This window comes from Pomacea canaliculata, linkage group LG1 (genome assembly GCF_003073045.1).
Source record: "Pomacea canaliculata isolate SZHN2017 linkage group LG1, ASM307304v1, whole genome shotgun sequence".
Lineage (NCBI taxonomy): Eukaryota > Metazoa > Mollusca > Gastropoda > Architaenioglossa > Ampullariidae > Pomacea > Pomacea canaliculata.
The window spans coordinates 31281099-31302892 of NC_037590.1; the positions used below are offsets into that span (position 1 = coordinate 31281099).

At 37.4% G+C, this 21794-nt stretch overlaps 3 protein-coding genes across 5 annotated transcripts in view; all 3 read left to right on the forward strand.

Moving 5' to 3' along the window:
* Positions 1 to 3238, forward strand: part of LOC112568274 — a 70275-nt gene extending 67037 nt beyond the window's left edge. The window contains exons 3-4 of one of the 2 annotated variants that reach the window (XM_025245519.1): positions 2253 to 2375; positions 2777 to 3238. In XM_025245519.1, the coding sequence (XP_025101304.1) occupies positions 2253 to 2375; positions 2777 to 2910 (257 nt within the window). In that variant the 3' untranslated portion in view covers positions 2911 to 3238. The remainder of the gene's footprint in view (positions 1 to 2252; positions 2376 to 2776) is intronic. The other variant, XM_025245511.1, reaches the window with a different exon arrangement.
* LOC112568359 lies at positions 854 to 20355 on the forward strand. 2 transcript variants are annotated; one of them, XM_025245640.1, is made up of 4 exons: positions 854 to 943; positions 18461 to 18536; positions 19406 to 19528; positions 19826 to 20355. In XM_025245640.1, the coding sequence occupies exons 2-4, from the start codon at positions 18461 to 18463 to the stop codon at positions 19963 to 19965; spliced, it is 339 nt and encodes a 112-aa protein (XP_025101425.1). In that variant the 5' UTR covers positions 854 to 943; the 3' UTR covers positions 19966 to 20355. The 2 variants fall into 2 exon arrangements, with proteins under 2 accessions (XP_025101425.1, XP_025101416.1); XM_025245631.1 differs by lacking the exon at positions 854 to 943 and having other exon boundaries at positions 18306 to 18536.
* Positions 5202 to 7699, forward strand: LOC112568286. Its single transcript, XM_025245527.1, has 3 exons — positions 5202 to 5413; positions 6741 to 6863; positions 7162 to 7699. The coding sequence occupies exons 1-3, from the start codon at positions 5338 to 5340 to the stop codon at positions 7308 to 7310; spliced, it is 348 nt and encodes a 115-aa protein (XP_025101312.1). The 5' UTR covers positions 5202 to 5337; the 3' UTR covers positions 7311 to 7699.
* Positions 20356 to 21794: the final 1439 nt, after the last annotated feature.

Sequence of the window (21794 nt, forward strand, 5' to 3'; positions counted from 1 at the left end):
TCTTTAACGTTAAAATCAATTCGATCAATTTGTCCAGAGTTCAAAACCTCGATGATTATAGATTATTTTCCTCTTTTCATCCAAGGCGAATTAGGAGTGTAGTTCAGAGGTTCATTAACGGTGCGCAAAAGTAGGTGACAGAAAATCCTTATCCACGTACATTCTAGAAAACGCACGCACTCTTTCTATCATCGTCAATCATCTATCATCTATCATCATCAATCAATATCATCATCCATCAATCATCATCCGTCAATCATCATCTTCTTTGACGTCGTCAGCATCATCAACTAGTTGATGTATTTTGGTACAGTACTTATAACCCGCTTCACCAAAGCTTGATGAATGATGTGAGTTCCTGTTGCGCTGTCTGCCACGTCAGAACAAGTCACAACAGACAACGACAGGCTGACGAGCTGTAGGAGATGAGACATTAAGCAACAGAAACAACACAACGATCGAATTTTCACACTGAACAGTTTTAATTTAGTTTCGAACCTGCCTTCTCTCTCTCTTCCTTCCAAAATCACAAAAAGCCTTTCTCCACTCTAAAGCTACGCTAGTTTTACTCCCTATGCTCGAATATTCTAGAATCTAGATGCAAATGTAAAACGTCATCCAACCTCGCAATAGAGACATTCTACTTTGTACACTACTAGAGTGCTACATGTCAGTTAGGTGAAAGCACTTTTCTATTGCAAATACAAGAAGACAACCCCTACACCTTAACGTCATCCTCACGACACCGGCGCGCAAGGTGGTTCTTTGGGATAAAAAAGACCATTATAGGCGACCAATGAGAAATCACCACATATACAAGAAGAGGTATAAAAGATCATCAACCAGTTGCCTGCAACACGCCCCGAGTAGTCTCACCATTGCAGTCACCACTTTCACCTGAGGAAAGACAAGAGGCCGCGAGTTCTCACTCCACAAGACCAACATGACAACAACACATCAGTTAATGGCCGCCGCAATCGGCATGAGCGGTTTATTATTTCTTCTTTATGTCGACTCCGGTAGGTTTACTTCAGCTGACTCTTTTTATGACTATTATTAAAAAAAAATTTGAATATGCGGGATGTTCGATTAACTTGCGTAAAACGTCAACAGCATCGAAGACCGATTTCACCTTAGCCGTTCATGTACCTGATAAGAACTATATATCCTATAATAAGGCTATTACTAAGTTCAATTATGTTTGCAGATTAACGTTTGGCAGACGCCAACATGACAATAAGTGGTTAAGGCATAATCGTATCTCTTGAACAATGGCTGTTACTTTACTTACTGTTACAGACAGACCAAGACAGACCAAGACAGACCAACATCAACGATCATGTTTCAGTAACAGCGCATGCAGCCTCGCATGGAGCTGTAGTTATGAGAAGTGGATTGTAGCATAAACACGATTCACCTCATCTCTTTGTCTAACAAACATAAGGTCCTTATTATATTTCTTTTCCTGCAACATCTGCACCGATTTTCTTTTTTAAATGCAAAATACTCTCGCGGTAGTTGAACCCTTACTCCAGCGATACAAGGAGTGTGTGCTGCAAAGTTTATATTTTGGTTAGTTTAATCTGCTTGCTACCGTTTTCCGGAAGGCAATTTTTTAAAATTCAGTTTCAACAATGAATTAATCATTCATCCTTTCTTTGCCACTTCCCACCTTTCTGTCCTGTTGTTGTGTGTAGTCTCCTTTTTCATCCCCGTACTTCATCTGTTTCTCTGTCTGTTAGGATTGACTGTTAAAATTTGAAAGTTCTTGTATAAAGACTACTAATCATGCTTGAAGTTATAAAAATAATATAGCCTCACCTTTGATGTAAACAATAAAAAATGGAACTCAAAAGATCTTAAAGAGTTATTCAGAAATATAAACAAAATACTCTAAGCTTTATGGAAAACTTCCATACTCTTATAGTGTTTTTGGCTAGATATCACATACGTACATGAAACGGCGTTTTGTACTCTAGATAATTTGTATTGCTTTTAACTTTTCATTTGAATTTAAAAGCCAAAATCACACTTCACTCACTCTGACTTGTTTGTCATTACGAAGAAGTCCTGTACCAACATTAAGCAATTTTATAGAGTTGGGGTAGAAAGAAAGCGCAGATATTTTAACAACACATAATGTACCCTCGCCAGTCATCCAAGGTTGTGCTACTCGGAGAATGTGTAGATTGTAATTAGTAAATACTCAATAACAGATGCAAGACTGATGCACTCTGTACTTTGTGTTGCAGTGAACAGCTTTCAGTGCAAGATTTGTGATGCCACTGACCCCCACTGCGGTTCCGGAGAAGTGCCAGATAAAGACTGTACAAACGACACGCACTGTAATATTCTTAGAATGCACCACAAGAACCGTAAATACTTTTTTTTTGTTTTGTGTGTGCGTCCGCCCGTTGTATTACTCCAGTTGTATTATGTTTCCATTGTTTATCTCCCTTCAGTCAGCCTACAACACTTAATTCAGTTTTCTTCCTTCCTCTCAATTATTAGTCTTCCTCTCTATTACATACAACAAGAGAGAGACGATAAAAAAAGTTTACATATAAATATAGTCATACGATTTGTATCAAATTGTTCTAAGTTGTCTCACAGAAACGTGGAAGGATATATTGAGAAAAAGATAAATGTATAGGTGAAAGATGACAGAGTGACACAGGCGTATAGGTGCATGGTAGATGGATGAGTGGAAGGATAAATAAAATTACTTCTATGTATTTATGTATCCCATTACATGTCATTTCCCTATGCCTGGCAGCAACAAAAGTGGATACCTATCGTGGGTGCTCTGATGGAGGAGAGGACTATTGCGAGGATCTTTTGGATGGGATGCGTTTGTGCTACATCTTTTGCAACACGAGCGGCTGTAACAACGAACCTACTATGTATTGAGAAGAGCAATATGTGACCATTTTATGAGAAGCTGCCAATGATACAAGCAAACTATCGCTATTCAGAAACAATTTAGTTTGAAGGATATTACCCCAAAAATAAACCGTTTTATCCACTTAAAAGTCCTTTTCTTTTCTTTGGCTAAGTATCATGGAAACAGTTTTATTTCTGTTATTCGAGGTTGTAAAAAAATATTATTTTAGGTTTTAAATTTATGACAATATCTCACAATAATTTTTTTTTAATTATCAGAAAAACTGAAAAAAGCAGTTGCGAATCTAAGTTAATTGTTGTTCCTTTGTCGATCCATATTGTGCGATTACCGACCTTCCACCATTCTTCTTTCTTTTCACACTTGTCTTTCTACTTTGTACTTTAAATTTTCCATCCAGTCTTATAGCTCTTGCTCTAATTTGCCTCATACTGCCTTTTTGTTCTTTTACTTTCAGACATCAGCTTAACCCCTTACACAATAAAAGCAGTTGAGATGACTGCTGTACAAACCACTCAAGCTGTCACTTGGCGATTCGTTAAATTCCTTACACTTTGCTGTCACTGAGATGTCCAACGTAAGTTTGTCGGTAAACACTTTGCTAAATACTTCTGTGCCTCAGTAGGGTTCATATAATGAACTGCTTCTTTAATTAAATATGCATCCAAAAAACTCTTATTGCACATCTTAGGCATGTCTTACTCGTTAGTGATTCATTTACTTTGTGGAACTTCGGAGCATCTTAATAACCTTGCAGAACTGTAACCAATCATAGGAATAATAACAATTATTCACTCTCTCTATTCTTAACCTTGTTTTCTGTTGTTTTTAATACACTATCATTGTCCACCTCAACACCATCCACTACTTTGCCGTACAAAGACATTGTCTTCATTTGAGGTCCTGGCTATGCTGGCAATCACTGAAATAATATTAGACCTGACCAGGTCGAAAAGGTCACGTGCAATTATAGTCAACTGCAGTATCCGGCTGTATGTTTATCTTTATGGAATAGGTTCAGTCCTTGTGGTAACGTACCTGGGACATGTTAGTCCAGAGTAATTTACATCTCTGACCGCCGACCTCCTGATATATTTGTGCGGCATGGGCAAAACATGACTAACGCTAATCTTTTCATTTCTTTTTTTTTTTTCTTTTTTTTTTTGTAAGTGATTTTCCTGACTGGTTAAACAAAAAGTTTGTTGGAGATGCGGTGGTAAATGGGTACATGACTTAATACAGAATGGTTGCAGGAAAAGGTTCTGCCTGCAGGCGGTGTAACTGTGTAAGGTCTCCGAAATCGTTTGGTCTCGTCCTGCCAAGGCAACCGCAAGTGGTACACAAGTGAATCATCGCGTGTCACACAGTCTACTACAGAATGACCATATCGATCAAGTCTGCACATGAACATAAATCAATGTACATAAATCAATAACCGCGCTGTATACCACCTGCACAATATAAAAACCAAACTGTCATAGCTCTCCGGATATGAATCGTGAAGCGTGTTTTACTGTGCAGATGCTGTACACAGCGGTTATGAACTTTGTCTTTATGTGCATGCACAGACCGTGCAAAGACCGTCGTATCATTACAGACCTCGAGGGATGCGACACCTGCAGTGACTCATGTGACAGTCAGTGGAAGGCAAACTGGGAGAGTACACGTCGACGAAGGACTAAAACACTCTGATTCTCAATTCTACTTTCTCTTTCAAACTGTTTTTGAGCCGGCTCATCGATTTATGTTTCTTCAAATAAAATTCTCTGTTTTCCCACAGTGAAAACCTCCCCTACCCTACTTACAATTTCAAAATGAAGAGAGAAAAAGCACGCACTCTGTATATCATCGTCAATCGTCATCTATCCTCATCCATCAACCATCATCTTCTTCTTTGTCATCGTAATCATCATCAACTAGTTTCTGTATTTCGTTACAGTACGTAGAACCAAAAGCATGATGTATGATGGGAGTTCGTGTTGCGCTGTCTGCCACGTCAGAAAAAGTCACAACAGACAACGACAGGATGTAGGAGATGAGACATGAGAAATGAATGCGGCGTTACAATTGACCGACACTTTCCCCCCAACTAACCATACCCCTTCCATTCATCACCTCCTTTCATCTTTTACTCCCTAAGTTTCACGTAAATTCTACATTTATCAGTTAGGTGAAAGCACTTTTCTATTGCAAATACAAGACAACAACCCCTTCACCATAATGCCTTACTCGCCACACCAGCGTGCCACAGTGGTGCATAAGATATAAAGAGCCAATACAGGCGACCAATGAGAAATCACCACATAAACAAAAAGAGGTATAAAAGATCACCGACTAGCTGCCTGCAACACACCCCGAGTAGTCTCACCATTGCAGTCACCACTTTCACCTGAGGAAAGACAAGAGGCCGCGAGTTCTCACTCCACAAGACCAACATGACAACAACACATCGGTTAATGGCCGCCGCCTTCTACCTGTGCGGGCTTTTGTTTCTTTACCACATCGACTCTGGTAGGTTTACTTCACCTGACTCTTTCTTTAATTTTTTCTCATTTTAATGTGTTTCTCTTTTTTTTTAATAAAAAAAGCCGTGCGCTTTCCAACATGTCAACGTTAAGTCACCTTCGGACATACATCTCAAATAACAACATCGTATAAATTACATGTTGGTCGTTCAGGTGCCAGGTAAGAACTATTCAGGCCACAATGACTAAATAAATCTAAAGCTTTTGGTAAGTTCAATGAAGTAGGCAGACTAACTTTTATGAGACCAATGATGACAATAAATGTTCCAAAGGAAATCTTGTCTCTCGTACAATGTGTAAGTGTGATGCTGCATATTTCTCAGAGCATAAAGACTTCTGTAAATGTCACTCAGACATAGGGTAATTACTTGCAAAAACGAAATGAGTAAGAACATTTACAAAACATACCTCAAACAAATGATCTCAAGTTGTTTTAGAAAAGAGATTCCACAAGGGTTTCAAACATATGAAGAAACCTGAAAATCGTAACTCAATATTTTTTTAATAGCCAAAAAAGAAGTAGTACTGTTGTGACAACTAAACCTTAACACAATATTGTGCTCTTTACATTTTTCTTCAGTTATTTATGTACAAGAAACAGTGAAAACCATTAGAAGCCGTCCAATAGATAATATTCAAAACCGTTATAAAATACAGATAGGAAAAAGGATTTTTAAAAGCTTAATAACAGATTTTTGCGATATTAATAAAAAATATTTATTCCCAAGAATATTATACTGTTGAGACTGAAATATTCAAATCTGTAAAGTCATCGACTGTAACACAACAGATGTGATGACATCGTACAACAAAGTCTGCACCTTCCATAGCTGACAGTCACATGGTCTCCCTCTCCCTCAGTCTTACTTTGACAGACTGCCATCTCGATCGCAGTCAGTTACATCTCTAAACTGGAGTTCCCTCAATGTATAATAATAATGTAGATGTATATTTTACAGAATTGTATTAACATTAACTTATGTTTGCTTTTGTTGTTGTACAGTTCTCCCTTTAAATGGGCCTGACGCTACTCAATAGAAAGTTGAGATTGAGAATGAATTCGAATTCTCTCGCTCGAGAAAAATATAAAATACTTTTATCAAACTAATAACTGTATTTTTTATTACCTATCAGTTTTACATTAAGAAAGCAAGCCTTACATATATTTTAAAACCACATAGAGTACTATCACCAGTCGTTGAAGGTTGTTCTACTCGTGGACTATGTATATCTAACGCCAACATCTTTTCCGGCGGTTAGTAGAGACACGATGATGGGAGCAAGACTGATGTACTGTGTGTTTTGTGTTGCAGTGAAGAGCTTGAAATGCAAGCTCTGTGACTTTGATAACAATGACTGTACTTCTGGCAACTTGCCAGATGGTGAGTGCCCACCCAACCATCTCTGCGGCCATTTTAGAGAGTTCACAAAAGGAGGTAAATAAACATTTGTCTTTAGTTTCGTGTTTGCATCCTTCTGTGTGTCTCCCTTGTGCACTACCATTGTTGTGTTACTGCTGTTGTTTGCATTGCTCTCATCTCTTCAGTCATGGGCGTGAGAGTTTATAGTAGAATAATTTATTGAGAAAGATAAAAATGTATTCGTGAAAAAATAATCTACTGGTGGATAAGTGAATGGATTCATGGGTAGAAAGCATGGGTAATTATATATTATAAATTAATTGTACGAATACCAATACAAACCTCTATTGATTCATTGCCCTTTGCCTGGCAGGAGATGGCCCTGATGTGACATTACGTGGCTGCACAGAGGGAGCAGAAGGTTTCTCCTGCACTAAAAATCCGGATTCTGATATGATACGGTGTGTGCTCATTTGCGCCGAAGACAACTGTAACAGCAAATCCTATCTTGGTGAAGAATGAGAGAAGGACTGCATTTACCTTGATCATTTTTTTCAGAAAACGCCACTGACACAAAAAACTATGCGTTTAGTATTTTTATTTTATAATAGGAAATATATAGAAAAATTACTCCTCAATACAATTTTATCCAAAAAACAAAACATTATAAACCATGTAATCGAACTTAAAAATCGTCTTCTGTTTTTAATTGTTTCTTGCTATACATCATCGTGAAAGCTTTAAAAAGACATTAAAAAGACTAATTTATTATGTCTTCTCTTATTTCTTTTGTTGTTTCACTCAGCGACGCCATCACGCTGTGTAGACAATTCAGTTGTCAGTCACTCGTTGAATCCTTTTAACTTTTCTGTCATTCAGATGTAAACTTAAGTTTGTCAATAAACACTTTGCCAAAGTAATGTTATGTCTCAACAGTGTCCACAGACTGCGTGTGATAGATAAACACAGCTTACATGAACGTCTGCGCTGCTTCTAAAAAATCATCAAAATCTGCTTCTTTAATTAAATATTTATTTAAAAACTCTTGCCGCACCAGGCAACAAAATCGCACAGCACTGACATTCCAAAACTTCTCTTATTTACACAAACACGATACAGAGTAAAGAGTTATAAAGGATGTAGAAGTACAGAATTAAGTGATTTTTAGGAGATTCTTATTACTAAGAATAACAGATTTTTCACACTGAAGTATTGATATTGTGACACCTGATGATCTCACACAGTAAATGTTGCCAAATTATCAAACTATTTCAGGTAATGTTTTGATGTTTACACCTCTGTTTTTATGCGTCTAGGGATAATCACAACTGTCAACTGATATTCCAAGCTATGATGTATTATGTGTTCAGTTCATTAAACAGGGACCGAATGGTGTTAGATGTTTTATTGATTTTGGTAGATTATTTAATTGACAATTATCTGCAAGGGAACTCAAAAGAAAACAATCTTTACAAACTACAAGATTTCTACAGCTCAAAAAACATTAACACTACCGTTAGCATTCCCTTAATTAGTTTCTAACATGTATGCAAATTCCTTACACAATAAAAATAAAAAATCAAACACTAAAATACAATAAAATACTAAAGCTCTGGGAATCATTCACTTCAGAAACTCTGACCTAGCTATGTAACATCTGTATTGCCGAATACCACTTCCCTACCTTTCTAAGATGAAGGACTCCCAATTCATAAATGAGGTGACCTAGAAAATCCTATTAACTATCGACCAATCTTATTTTTATCACTAACTCCTTAAGAAACACATTCACACTCACCTCCAAATCCACGTAATAAATTTCTTCACGCTAATCCATGATGGTTTATACCCAAACACTCTTGCCCTACAACACTAACATTTTTAGAAGAAACAATGATTAAACAATATAAATGACAAACACTATCCTGCAGCCCTCTCTGTAGACTTTGCAAAAGATTTTCAATAATAATTGATCATTACCTACTCATTAAGAAATGGGAACTTTACAAAGTTAGCATCTGCTCCACTAAATTCCTTTGATCCTTTCTCTTAAACAGAGCTCAGAGTCGCAGTTAAAACTCAAATGTCGGATCCCATTGAAGTAACAAAAATGTGTCCCACAACACTATTTGTAGGTCCTCTTCTGTTCGCTATCTACCTAAGTGACCGTCCGCTTGATATCACCTAACCATGTGAAATGTTCGCAAACAACACAACAATACATGTATGAAACAAACAAACTGAGCCACTGCCAGCTCTCTTACAACAAAAACACAAGAGTTTCATGGACGGAACTAAATCACATGGCACTCAGCACTGGCAAAACTTAACAACAACACCTACAAACGTAGGAGAGGGATTTTGCAAAATCGGCTTAGTATTTTTGTAATGATTTTTTTTGTAAAAAAAAACTGTGTTAAATTTCAAGAAATTTTGATTTAAAACGGTATAACTACCAAAGTACTAAATATTTCGTAAAAAGCTCTCGTACAAATGTTTGCATTTGTATGAAGAAAAGCTCAACCAAATTTCAGGTCTGTATCTCTTGTCAATAAGAATTTATAAGCTTTTGAAGTAAACAGTCTCTAACCAAAACAAGAAACTGAGAAAACATGACTAGATAGCAGTTTTCATTGTTTGTTAGGAAGGTTATACATAATTGTCTTCACACATTCTGTTTGTGACATTTTGTTTGAGTAAGACAATCCAACCCCAACCCAACCTTTGTTATCTGTGCAAATGATGTAAAGTTCTGTTTCCGTACATTCCAGACAAAGTACATAAATAACTTACATTGTAAGTTCACTCAAATTTGTAAATGTTCACATCTAGACATCGTTTACAATGTGGAGGTCAAAGGGAGCCTACTGTGTTCAAGCATTCCGATTGGCTACAGCTCTACAAAGTAGGTCGGCCTAGCGAGAAAATAGAGCCGCGTGCTGTATCTCGTAACCTAGCGACGAGGCCTTTCTACGTGTCGTGTGCACAGCTCGCTATAAGGCCTTGCAGGGGCTGCTAACCCCGCTAAGTGCCGATGTTGCAGCGTGAGAACAGGCCTTTAGACAAGCTTCACGATTCCTATGCGGAAAGCGATGATTGTTTTCTGGTAATAACATTTGTGTTGTGCAGGTGGTATACAGGTAATGAACATTTAATTACATGTGCAGACCTGACGGATATGGTCATTCTGTAGTAGACTGTGGGACATGCGTTGATTCACTTGTGTACCACGTGCGGTTGCCTTGATTTCGGAGACCTTTAACCTACCAGGGGTAGAACCTTTTCCTGCAACCATTCTCTATTACGTCATGAACCCATTTATCACCGCATATCCCCTAAACTTTAATTTGTTTAACCAGCCAACAAAACTACCTGCAAAAAAAACCAACAACAACAAATCAAAACATTAGCCATGTTTTTGTTTAGGTATTTTTCATGCCGCACGAGTACTTCATAAAGGATGATTTTTAAAAGTAAGATAAAAAAAATAATCCCAACCCATCAGTAGTGGCATTCCTTTGGAAAAAATCAATAATAATATATATATACAAACCTTGATTTTTCAAATATATGTAGAACCTCCTAGACATAAAGGAAATCTTTCAGCGTTCGTTAATCTACTAATTAATAGTGAGATTTAAAAAAAAAAAGGAAAACATTAGGAGGAGGGATGCGACACGATTATGTTTAAAGTTGCTTGCAAAGTCGAGGGCAGGCAGGGGGCTGTTAAAGAAAAGCTAGAGTTACGAGTCATTATTGTCGCCCAGAGGTCATGCCCTCGTCAGTTGAGGATCGCATTACACGTCTCCCACCTGTTCGCCTCATTTCCCTTACTGTTCAGATGCTATACACAGCGGTTATGAACTTTGTCTTTATGTGCATACACAGACCATGCAAAGAGCGTCGTATCATTACGGACCTCGCCGATGCGACACCTGCAGTGAATCATGGGACAGTCAGTGGAAGGAAAACCTACTCACTTTAACATTAAAATTAATTCGATCCATTTGTCCAGAGTTCAAAACCTCGATGATTGTATATTATTTTCCTCTTTTCGTCCAAGGCGAATTTGGAGTTTAGTTGAGAGGTTCATTAACGGTGTGCAAAAGTAGATGACAGAAAACACCGTTAACTTTTGATCTATTATTTTCTTTTTCATCTTCTTCTCTCTGAAGGTCATGAGGTGCTACAATAACCATTAAGACAACTAAGATCTGAATTCTAATTCCGCTTTCAAACTATTTTTGAGCCGGCTCATCGATTTATGTTTCTTCAAATACATTCTCTGTTGTCCCAGAGTGAAAACCTCCCCTACCCTCCTTAGAAGTCCAGAACGACGAGAGAAAACGCACGCACTCTTTATATCATCGTCAATCATCATCAATCATCTATCATCATCAATCAATATCATCATCCATCAATCATCATCCGTCAATCATCATCTTCTTCTTTGACGTCGCCAGCATCATCAACTAGTTCATGTATTTTGGTACAGTACGTATAACCCGCTTCACCAAAGCATGATGTATGATGTGAGTTGCTGTTGCGTTGCCTGCCACGTCAGAAAAAGTCACAACAGACAACGACAGGCTGACGAGCTGTAGGAGATGAGACATTAAGCAATACATGCAGCGTTACAATTCAGCGACACCTTCCCCCCAACTACCCAAACCTCTTCCATTCATCACCTCCTTTCATCTTTTGCTCCTCCATTTCCACGTACATTCAGATTTCTCTGTAACCAACACGCCAGTCTGTGATGGCTGGTCATAACAGAAACAACACAACGATCGAATTTTCACACTGAACAGTTTTAATTTAGTTTCTAGTCTGCCTTCTCTCTCTCTCTCTCTCTTCCTTCCAAAATCACAAAAAGCCTTTCTCCACTCTAAAGCTACGCTAGTTTTACTCCCTATCCTTGAACATTCTAGAATCTAGATGCAAATCTAGAAAGTTATCCGCCCTCGCAGCAGAGACCTTCTACTTTGTACACTACTAGAGTGCTACACATCAGTTAGGTGAAAGCACTTTTCTATTGCAAATACAAGAAGACAACCCCCTCCACCATAACGTCTCACACGTCACACCGGCACGCCAGGGGGTGGATGGGATATAAAAGACCATTATAGGCGACCAATGAGAAATCACCACATATACAAGAAGAGGAATAAAAGATCACCGACTAGCTGCCTGCAACACGCCCCGAGTAGTCTCACCATTGCTGTCACCACTTTCACCTGAGGAAAGACAAGAGGCCGCGAGTTCTCACTGCACAAGACCAACATGACAACAACACATCAGTTAATGGCCGCCGCCTTCTACCTGTGCGGGCTTTTCTTTCTCTACTACGTCGACTCTGGTAGGTTTACTTCACCTGACTCTTTCTTTCTTTTTTTCTCCTCATTTTAATTTATTTCTCTTTTTAAAGAAAGCCTTGTGTTTTCCAACATGTCAACGTTAAGTCACCTTCGGACATAAGACTGACCTGCGTACAACTCAAATAACAACATCAGAGACCTGTTGCATGTTCGTCGTTAAGGTGAGAACTATTCAGTCCATAATAACTGAATAAATCTAAAGCTATTGGTAAGTTCAATGAAGTAGGTAGACTAACCTTTGGGAGATGCAAAAGATGACAGAAATGTCCTAAAGGTAATCTTGTCTCTCGTACAGTGTGTAAGTGTGATGTGCTTATTGTAACAGACGGCAAAACAGACCAACATCAACGGTCGTCCTTGTAAAAGATCATTCAACATCTCATGCTGCTGAAATCTACTGGTAGACGATGTTGATGACCCAACAAGTAGATATGGGGAGGGGATTGGTTTTTTACGCCGTGCCAGCAACTGAGGCTATATTACCGCAAGCAGCCAGCCCTGTAAACAGATGCCACGTGCAGAGAAAGAACAGCGTACCCGAGACGAGAAATGAACTCTGGGCAGCCAATCTTCACTGTATTGGTGACAGGCGCTAACCGTTGCAAGTAGATAGTTAACTGACTTGGGACATACATGTACAATGTTGTGATAAACTTGATAAAGTTGTTTCCTTCTAACCATATTTCAAACAGTCTGTAGTTTCATAGATTACTTGTTCGTTTCCAGGAGCCTCTTACATAGGTGTAGAACTCTCAGCGTTACACCTTTTCTTTACAATATCCAAGTAAATTTATTTACAATATAAACATAACATTGCTAAAAAACTGAAAAAGATTCAAGAACAGTTTTAAATGTTAGGAGCTTGTGCAAACACAAATAAAGTTCCAGAGTTTTATGACAGTCTCTCATCAGAAGAAGTAAACATGTTTTAATCTTTTGAGTACCATATTTTTTCATCTCTTTACATTTCTAGTCAATCAAACTAAATCTTATTTGTATAATTTCCGGCATAAGTAGTGGTGTTCATACAGAAACCTGTGATTTCAAAGCCCTCATTGAACTGACTGAATACTGGATTTGTTAAATGATTAAACCCAGAGCTTAATGACTTCTGTAAGAGTCACTCAGACATAGGTTAATTACTTGCAGAAACGAAAGGAGTAAGAACATTTACTTCTCAGTACAAAACATGCATAAAACAAATAACTTCAAGTTGTTTTAGAAAAGAGGTTCCACAATAGTTTTAAAAATAAGGCTGCCACTGATGAAGAAACCAGGAAATCATAATACAATATCATTGTTTCTAAAGAGGCAAAAAAAAAAGAAGCTGTACCGTTGTGACGACTAAAACTTAACAAAATATTCTGCTCTTGACATTTCACTTCAGTTATTTATGCACAAGGAACAGTGAGAACCATTAGAAGCCGCCCAAAAGATGGTATTGAAAAGCGTTTGGATAGAATTACAAAATACAGAAAGGGAAAAGTATTTTTAAAAGGGTTGCGAACAGATCCTCGCCATCTTTACAAAAATATTTATTCCGAAGAATAGTATACTGTTGACACTGAAATATTTAAATACTGTAAAGTCAGAGAACAGATGTGATGACATCTTACAACAAAGTCTGCTCCTTCTCTATAGCTGACAGTCACATGGTCTCCCTCAGTCTTGCTTTGATAGACAGCAGTCATCTGAACGCAGTCAATTACAATTGTCTACTGGGTTCTCCTTAATGTATAATGATAATGTAGTTGTATATTTTACAAAACATTATTAACATTTAACTTATAACCAAAATATTTGCTATTGTTGTACAGTTCTTTCCTCAAATGGGCCTGACACTACTCAATAAAAGGTAGACATTCAGTTTAGTTTGAGTTCTGTCGATCGACAGAATTATAAAATACTTAATCAAACTAATAACTGTACTTTTTTAAAACAAATTTTGTCTTATTAAAAAACCGACATATGATTTGGCAGGGCATCACATACATACAGAAAAAAAGGCTTTTTGTACTCGAGAAAATTGTTTCTTCTTTTAATTTTTCATTTTAAATAAGAAGAAAAACTTCACTCCTTTCATGTACGCTGACTTTATTATCGACCTGTTTTCATTAAGAAAGCAAGCCTTCCGTATATATTTTAAAACCACATAATGTACCATCACCAGTCGTCTAAGGGTATGTTACTCGGGGACTATGTATATCTAACCTCAACACCTTTTCCGGCGATTAGCTGAGACACGATGATGGGAGCAAGACTGATGTACTCCGTGTTTTTGTGTTGCAGTGAACAGCTTGAGATGCAAGGAATGTGCTTTCTCTAAAGACTGCAATTCCGGCAACGTGTCAGAGATTGAGTGCGAACCCAGCAAAGTCTGCTACGTGACAATATTTATATCCCCAAAAGGTAAATAAACATTTGTTTTTAGATTCGTGTTTGGATCCTCCTGTGCGTCTCCCTTGTGCACTACCATTGTTGTGTTACTGCCGTTGTTTGCATTGTTCACATATTGCTCACATCATTCTTCCCTCTAGTGTGTGGCGTGTCATCATACCTATAATTGCCCTTGTGGATGAATAAAGTTGTATTGAATTGAATTGAATTGAATTGAATTGAATTGAATTGAATTGAATTGAATTGAATATCTTCAGTCATGGGCGTGAGAGTAGAATAATATACTGAGAAAAATAAAAAATGTATCCGTGGAAAGATAATCAACTAGCTGGTAAGTGAATAGATACATGGGTAGAAAGCATGGATGAATGAAAGTATATATATATAATTAATTAATTTAATTAATCCTTATACAAACCTCTGTTGATTCATTGCCCTTTGCCTGGCAGCACCGGGCCGTGAGATGACAGCGCGTGGCTGCGCAGCGAAATTAAAAAAACATTTCTCCTGCTGGATAATTGAGAGTTTTTTGATTAAGTGCTACTTCTCCTGCTCCACAGACAACTGTAACAGCGACTCAATATATGAATAATCAGAGGAACACTGCATTGACCTGGATCATTTTGTCAGAGACCGCAATTGACACCAAAGAATAAGGGCTTAGTACTTTTGTGTTATAAAAGGAAATATACAGAAAAATTACTCTTCAATAAAATGTAACCACGTTACACAAAAGATAAACTATGTAATTCCACTTATCTTCTCTGTTTATTGTTTCTTCCTATGCATCATCGTGAAAACTTTAAAAAGACATTCCCAGTCATAAAATATTGTTTCTGGCTTCTTAAATGGCAACATGAAACATAAAATTTTGTCATTTTTGTCCAGAAAATATTAATGAATCCATGTTGTTTGGCTGTTGCTTCTTTGTGATGTGAAAGAAACAATGTAGAAATCGATGTGATTGTGTGATACTTATTATTCTAATTTTACAGCAATTTTTTCTCATCCCCTCTACATTCTACTTAAAGTACATGTATTCCATTCGCTATTATCACCCGTTCTCTAATCTCTATTTTACTATATCTGCTTTTGTTTCTGATGTTGTTTTACTCTGAGACACCATAAAGCAGACAACAGTCAGCTGAAACCTTTTATAATAAAAGAAGATGAGATGACTGCTGTGTAGACAACTCAGTTGTCAGTCACTCATTGAATCCTTTTCACAAATTCAGATGTAAACTTAAGTTTGTCAGTAAACACTTTGCCAAGTAATGCTATACCCCAACAGTGTCCACAGACTAAATATATAGATAGATAAACACAGCTTACATGAACATCTTCACTGCTTCTAAAATTATTATCAGCTGCTTCGTTAATTAAATATGTTTTCAAAAAACTGTTGCTGCACCAGGCAACAAAATCGCTACTGACACACAGCACTGACATTTCAAAACTTCTCTTATTTACATAAACAAGATACAGAGTAAAGAGTTATAAAAGGATGTAGAAGTACAGAATGAAGTGATTTTTACGAGCATTCGTATTACCAAGAATAACAGATTGTTTACACTGAAATATTGATATAGTGACACCTGATGATGTCACACAGTAAATGTTGCCAAATTATCAAACTAGTCAGATAATTTTTTAATGTTTACACCATTGTTTCTATACATATATAGGATAATCACAACTGTTAACTAATATTCCAAGCTACGATATATTTTGTGTTCAGTTCATTAAACAGGGACCGAATGCTGTTAGATGTTTTCATCGATGTTGGTAGATTATTTAATTGACAATTATCTGCAAGGGAACTCAAAAGAAAACAACCTGTACAAATTACAACATTTCTACAGCTCAAGGAATATTCACAGAAAACAAAGAAAGCACAGAAAACCTTTCTCCCCGCGAGAAGTGAACACTTTCTAAGTCCTCACTATCAGTAACTGTTCTTCACAGCCTCTGTTCAGTTGATCATTAATTACGCTTACACCCTATGGGACTATTTTTCAAGCCATGTTAAAAACACATTACGTGCATTTCACCCTGTAAGCTTCATGTGGATTCTAATATTTATCTCAAATAAAGTTAGTTTTCTGTGTGTGTGTGTGTATAAAACAACTGAAATCTCTGAAGTAAGTTTCGTCATATCTGCCATTTAATAGTATCGTTAGTGTCTTATTATCCTTTAATCCAGGTGTTACTTTACGAGCGGAAGAAGCGGGTTTTGTAGTAACGCACTGTGTGTAGTAATGGGAAGATATCCAAACACGCTTGTTTGCAAACAAATACTGAAGTTACTTCCCTTGTAACACAATCTTTACCTCTACCCTGTGTTGACCACTGACAATTTTTTTTTTGGTTTGTTGTTGTTTTTATTGTTGTTTTGTTCCAGCTTCTACACAACATATGCCTAGTACTGTTATCAGTTTGTTGTATCTCAAGTTCGTATAACTGCTGGACTGAAAAACCTATGATATATATATATAAAAACCACTAAACAAATAAAATCTGTAAAATCATTACAGGTAAGAAAGTTCCAAAACCACAGTCTCCTTATTGCTTCCTCAGCTGAGAGATCATTGACGAACGCGTGTATACGAATACACTTAGCTTCAAAAAAACAACAGGCATCTTAGGCATATCTTACTCATTAGTGACTCATTTACTTTGAGCAACTTCGGAGCATCTTAATAACCTTGCAGAACTGTAACCAGGAAAAGGTTCTGCCTGCAGGCGATGTAAGGTCTCCAAAATCGTTTGGTCTCGTCCTGCCAAGGCAGCCGCAAGTGGTACACAAGTACATCGCGTGTCCCACAGTCTACTACAGAATGACCATATCGATCAAGTCTGCACATGAACATAAATCAATGTACATAAATCAATAACCGCGCTGTATACCACCTGCACAATATAAAAACCAAACTGTCATAGCTCTCCGGATATGAATCGTGAAGCGCGTTTTACTGTGCAGATGCTGTACACAGCGGTTATAAACTTTGTCTTTATGTGTATACACAGACCGCGCAAAGACCGTCGTATGATTACAGACCTCGAGGGATGCGACACCTGCAGTGAATCATGGGACTGTCAGTGGAAGGCAAACTGGAAGAGTACACGTTGACGAAGGACTAAAACACTCTGATTCTTAATTCTACTTCCTCTTTCAAACTGTTTTTGAGCCGGCTCATCGATTTATGTTTCTTCAAATAAAATTCTCCGCTGTCCCGCAGTGAAAACCTCCCCTACCCTACTTACAATTTCAAAATAAAGAGAGAAAAAAGCACGCACTCTGTATATCATCGTCAATCGTCATCTATCATCATCCATCAACCATCATCTTCTTCTTTGTCATCGTAATCATCATCAACTAGTTTCTGTATTTTGTTACAGTACGTAGAACCAAAAGCATGATGTATGATGGGAGTTCGTGTTGCGCTGTCTGCCACGTCAGAAAAAGTCACAACAGACAAGGACAGGCTGACGTATGAGATGAGACATGAGAAATGCATGCGGCGTTACAACTGACCGACACTTTCCCCCCAACTACCCATACCTCTTCCATTCATCACCTCCTTTCATCTTTTACTCCCCAAGTTTCACGTAAATTCTACATTTATCAGTTAGGTGAAAGCACTTTTCTATTGCAAATACAAGAAGACAACCTCCTCCACTATAACGTCTCACACGTCACACCGGCAAGCCAGGGGGTGCATGGGATATACAAGACCATTATAGCGACCAATGAGAAATCACCACATGTACATGAAGAGGTATAAAAGATCACCGACTAGCTGCCTGCAACACGCCCCGAGTAGTCTCACCATTGCAGTCACCACTTTCACCTGAGGAAAGACAAGAGGCCGCGAGTTCTCACTCCACAAGACCAACATGACAACAACACATCAGCTGATGGCCGCCGCCTTCTACCTGTGCGGGCTTTTCTTTCTTTACCACATCGACTGTGGTAGGTTTGCTTTATTTAACTCTTTCTTTCATTTTTTCTCATTTTAATGTGTGTCTCTTTTTTAAAAAAAAAGCCGTGCGCTTTCCAACATGTCAACGTTAAGTCACCTTCGGACATACAACTCAAATAACAACATCGTATAAAGAACAGTGAGAACCATTAGAAGCCGTCCAATAGATAATACTCAAAACCGTTCGAATAGAATTATAAAATACAGATAGGAAAAAAGGATTTTAAAAGCTTAGTAACAGATTTTTGCGATATTTACAAAAATATTTATTCCCAAGAATATTATACTGTTGAGACTGAAATATTCAAATCTGTAAAGTCAGAGACTGTAACACAACAGATGTGATGACATCGTACAACAAAGTCTGCACCTTCCATAGCTGACAGTCACATGGTCTCCCTCTCCCTCAGTCTTTGATAGACTGCCATCTTGATCGCAGTCAGTTACATCTCTAAACTGGAGTTCCCTCAATGTATAATAATAATGTAGTTGTATATTTTACAGAATTGTATTAACATTAACTTATAATCATGTTTGCTATCGTTGTTGTACAGTTCTCCCTTTAAGCCTGACGCTACTCAATAGAAAGTTGAGATTGAGAATGAATTCGAGTTCTCTCGATCGAGAGAAATATAAAATACTTTTATCAAACTAATAACTGTATTTTTTATGATCGACCTGCTTTACACTAAGAAAGCAACCTTACATATATTTTAAAACCACATAGAGTACTATCACCAGTCTTTGAAGGTTGTTCTACTCGGGGACTATGTATATCTAACGCCAACATCTTTTCCGGCGATTAGTAGAGACACGATGATGGGAGCAAGACTGATGTACTCTGTGTTTTGTGTTGCAGTGAACAGCGTAAGATGCAAGTTTTGTGACTTTGCTAACCCTGACTGTAATTCTGGCAACGTGCCAGATGTTGAGTGCCTACCCAACCAACTCTGCAGCGTTGTTAGACTTTTCTCCCCAGAAGGTAAATAAACATTTGTTTTTAGTTTCCTGTTTGTATCCTTCTGTGTGTCTCCCTTGTACACTACCATTGTTGTGTTATGCTGTTGTTTGCATTGCTCTCATCTCTTTAGTCATGGGCGTGAGAGTTTATAGTAGAATAATTTTTTGAGAAAGATAAAAATCTAGCCGTGAAAAGATAATCTACTGGTGGATAAGTGAATAGATGCATGGGTAAAAAGCATGCCGAATTATATATTATAAATTAATTGTACGAATACCAATACAAACCTATATTGATTCATTGCCCTTTGCCTGGCAGTACCTAGTAAGACATCACGTGGCTGCTCAGAGCATAAAGAAGGTTCCTCCTGCACTGAACATCCGGATTCTGAGAAACGGTGTGTGCTCATTTGCGCCACAGACAACTGTAACAGCGCAACCAATCTTGGTGAAGAATGAGAGAAGGACTGCATTTACCTTGATCATTTTTGTCAGAAAACGCCACTGACACAAAAAAACTATGCGTTTAGTCTTTTTATTTTATAATAGGAAATATAGAGAAAAATTACTCCTCAATACAATTTTATCCATAAAAACACAATATTATAAACCATGTAATCGAACTCAAAAATCGTCTTCTGTTTTTATTGTTTCTTGCTATGCATCATCGTAAAAACTTTAAAAAGACATTTAAAAGACTAAATTATTATGTTTGCTCTTATTTCTTTTGTTGTTTCACTCAGCGACACCATCACGCTGTGTAGACAACTCAGTTGTCAGTCACTCGTTGAATCCTTTTCACTTTGCTGTCATTCAGATGCAAACTGAAGTTTGTCAATAAACACTTTGCCAAAGTAATGTTATGTCTCAACAGTGTCAGACTGCGTGTGATAGATAAACACAGCTTACATGAACATCTGCACTGCTTCTAAAAATCAACAAAATCTGCTTCTTTAATTAAATATTTATTTAAAAACTCTTGCCCCAACAGGCAACAAAATCGCTACTGACACACAGCACTGACGTTTCAAAACTTCTATTATTTACATAAACAAGATACAGAGTGAAGACTTATAAAAGGATGTAGAAGTACAGAATGAAGTGATTTTTACGAGCATTCGTATTACTAAGAATAACAGATTTTTGACACTGAAATATTGATATAGTGACACCCGATGATCTCACAAAGTAAATATTGCCAAATTATCAAAATATTTCAGACAATATTTTGATGTTTACACCTCTGTTTCGATACTTATATGGCATAATCACAACTATCAACTTATATTCCAAGCTACGATGTATTATGTGTTCAGTTCATTAAACAGGGACTAAGTGCTGTTAGATGTTTTCATCGATGTTGGTAGATTAATTAATTGACAATTATCTACAAGGGAACTAAAAAAAAAGAACCTGTGCAAACTACAAGATTTCTACAGCTCAAAGAATATTAACACTACCGTTAGCCTTCCCTCAATTAATTTATTAAATGTATACAAATTCCTTACACAATAATACAAACAAAAAAAAACACCTAGAGGGCCTGACAACATTGACAATAAAATACTAAAGCTCTGGGCATCATTCACTGCAGAAACTCTGACCTAGCTATGTAACATCTGTATTGCCGAATACCATTTCCCTACCTTTCTAAGATGAAGGCATCCCAATTCATAAATGAGGTGACCTAGAAAATCCTATTAACTATCGACCAATCTTATTTTTATCACTCTCTAACTCCTTAAGAAACACATTCACACTCACATCCAAATCCACCTAATAAAGTTCTCCACTCTAATCCATGATGGTTAATTCTCTAGAAGAAACAACGGTTAAACAACATAAATGACAAACACTATACTGCAGCCCTCTCTGTAGCAAAAGCTTTTGAAATAATTGATCATTACCTACTCATTAAGAAATGGGAACTTTACAAAGTTAGCATCTGCCCACTCAATTCCTTTAATCCTTTCTCTTAAACAGAACTCAGAGGCACAGTTAAAACCCAAATGTTGGATCCCTTTGAAGTGAAATGTGTGTCCCACAACCCTATTCGTAGGTCCTCTTCTGTTCGCTAAGTGACCGTCCGCTTCATATCACTTAACCATATGAAATGTTCGCAAACAACATACCAATACATGCATTAAACAAACAAACTGAGCCACAATGATGCTTTGATAAGGCCTCTCATTAGTGTTCGAAGTGCTATCAAACTGGTATTACTCAAACCAAAAATACGGCCTCATGATTTCCTATCTCTAGGACTTCTACCACTACTAACTAAACTA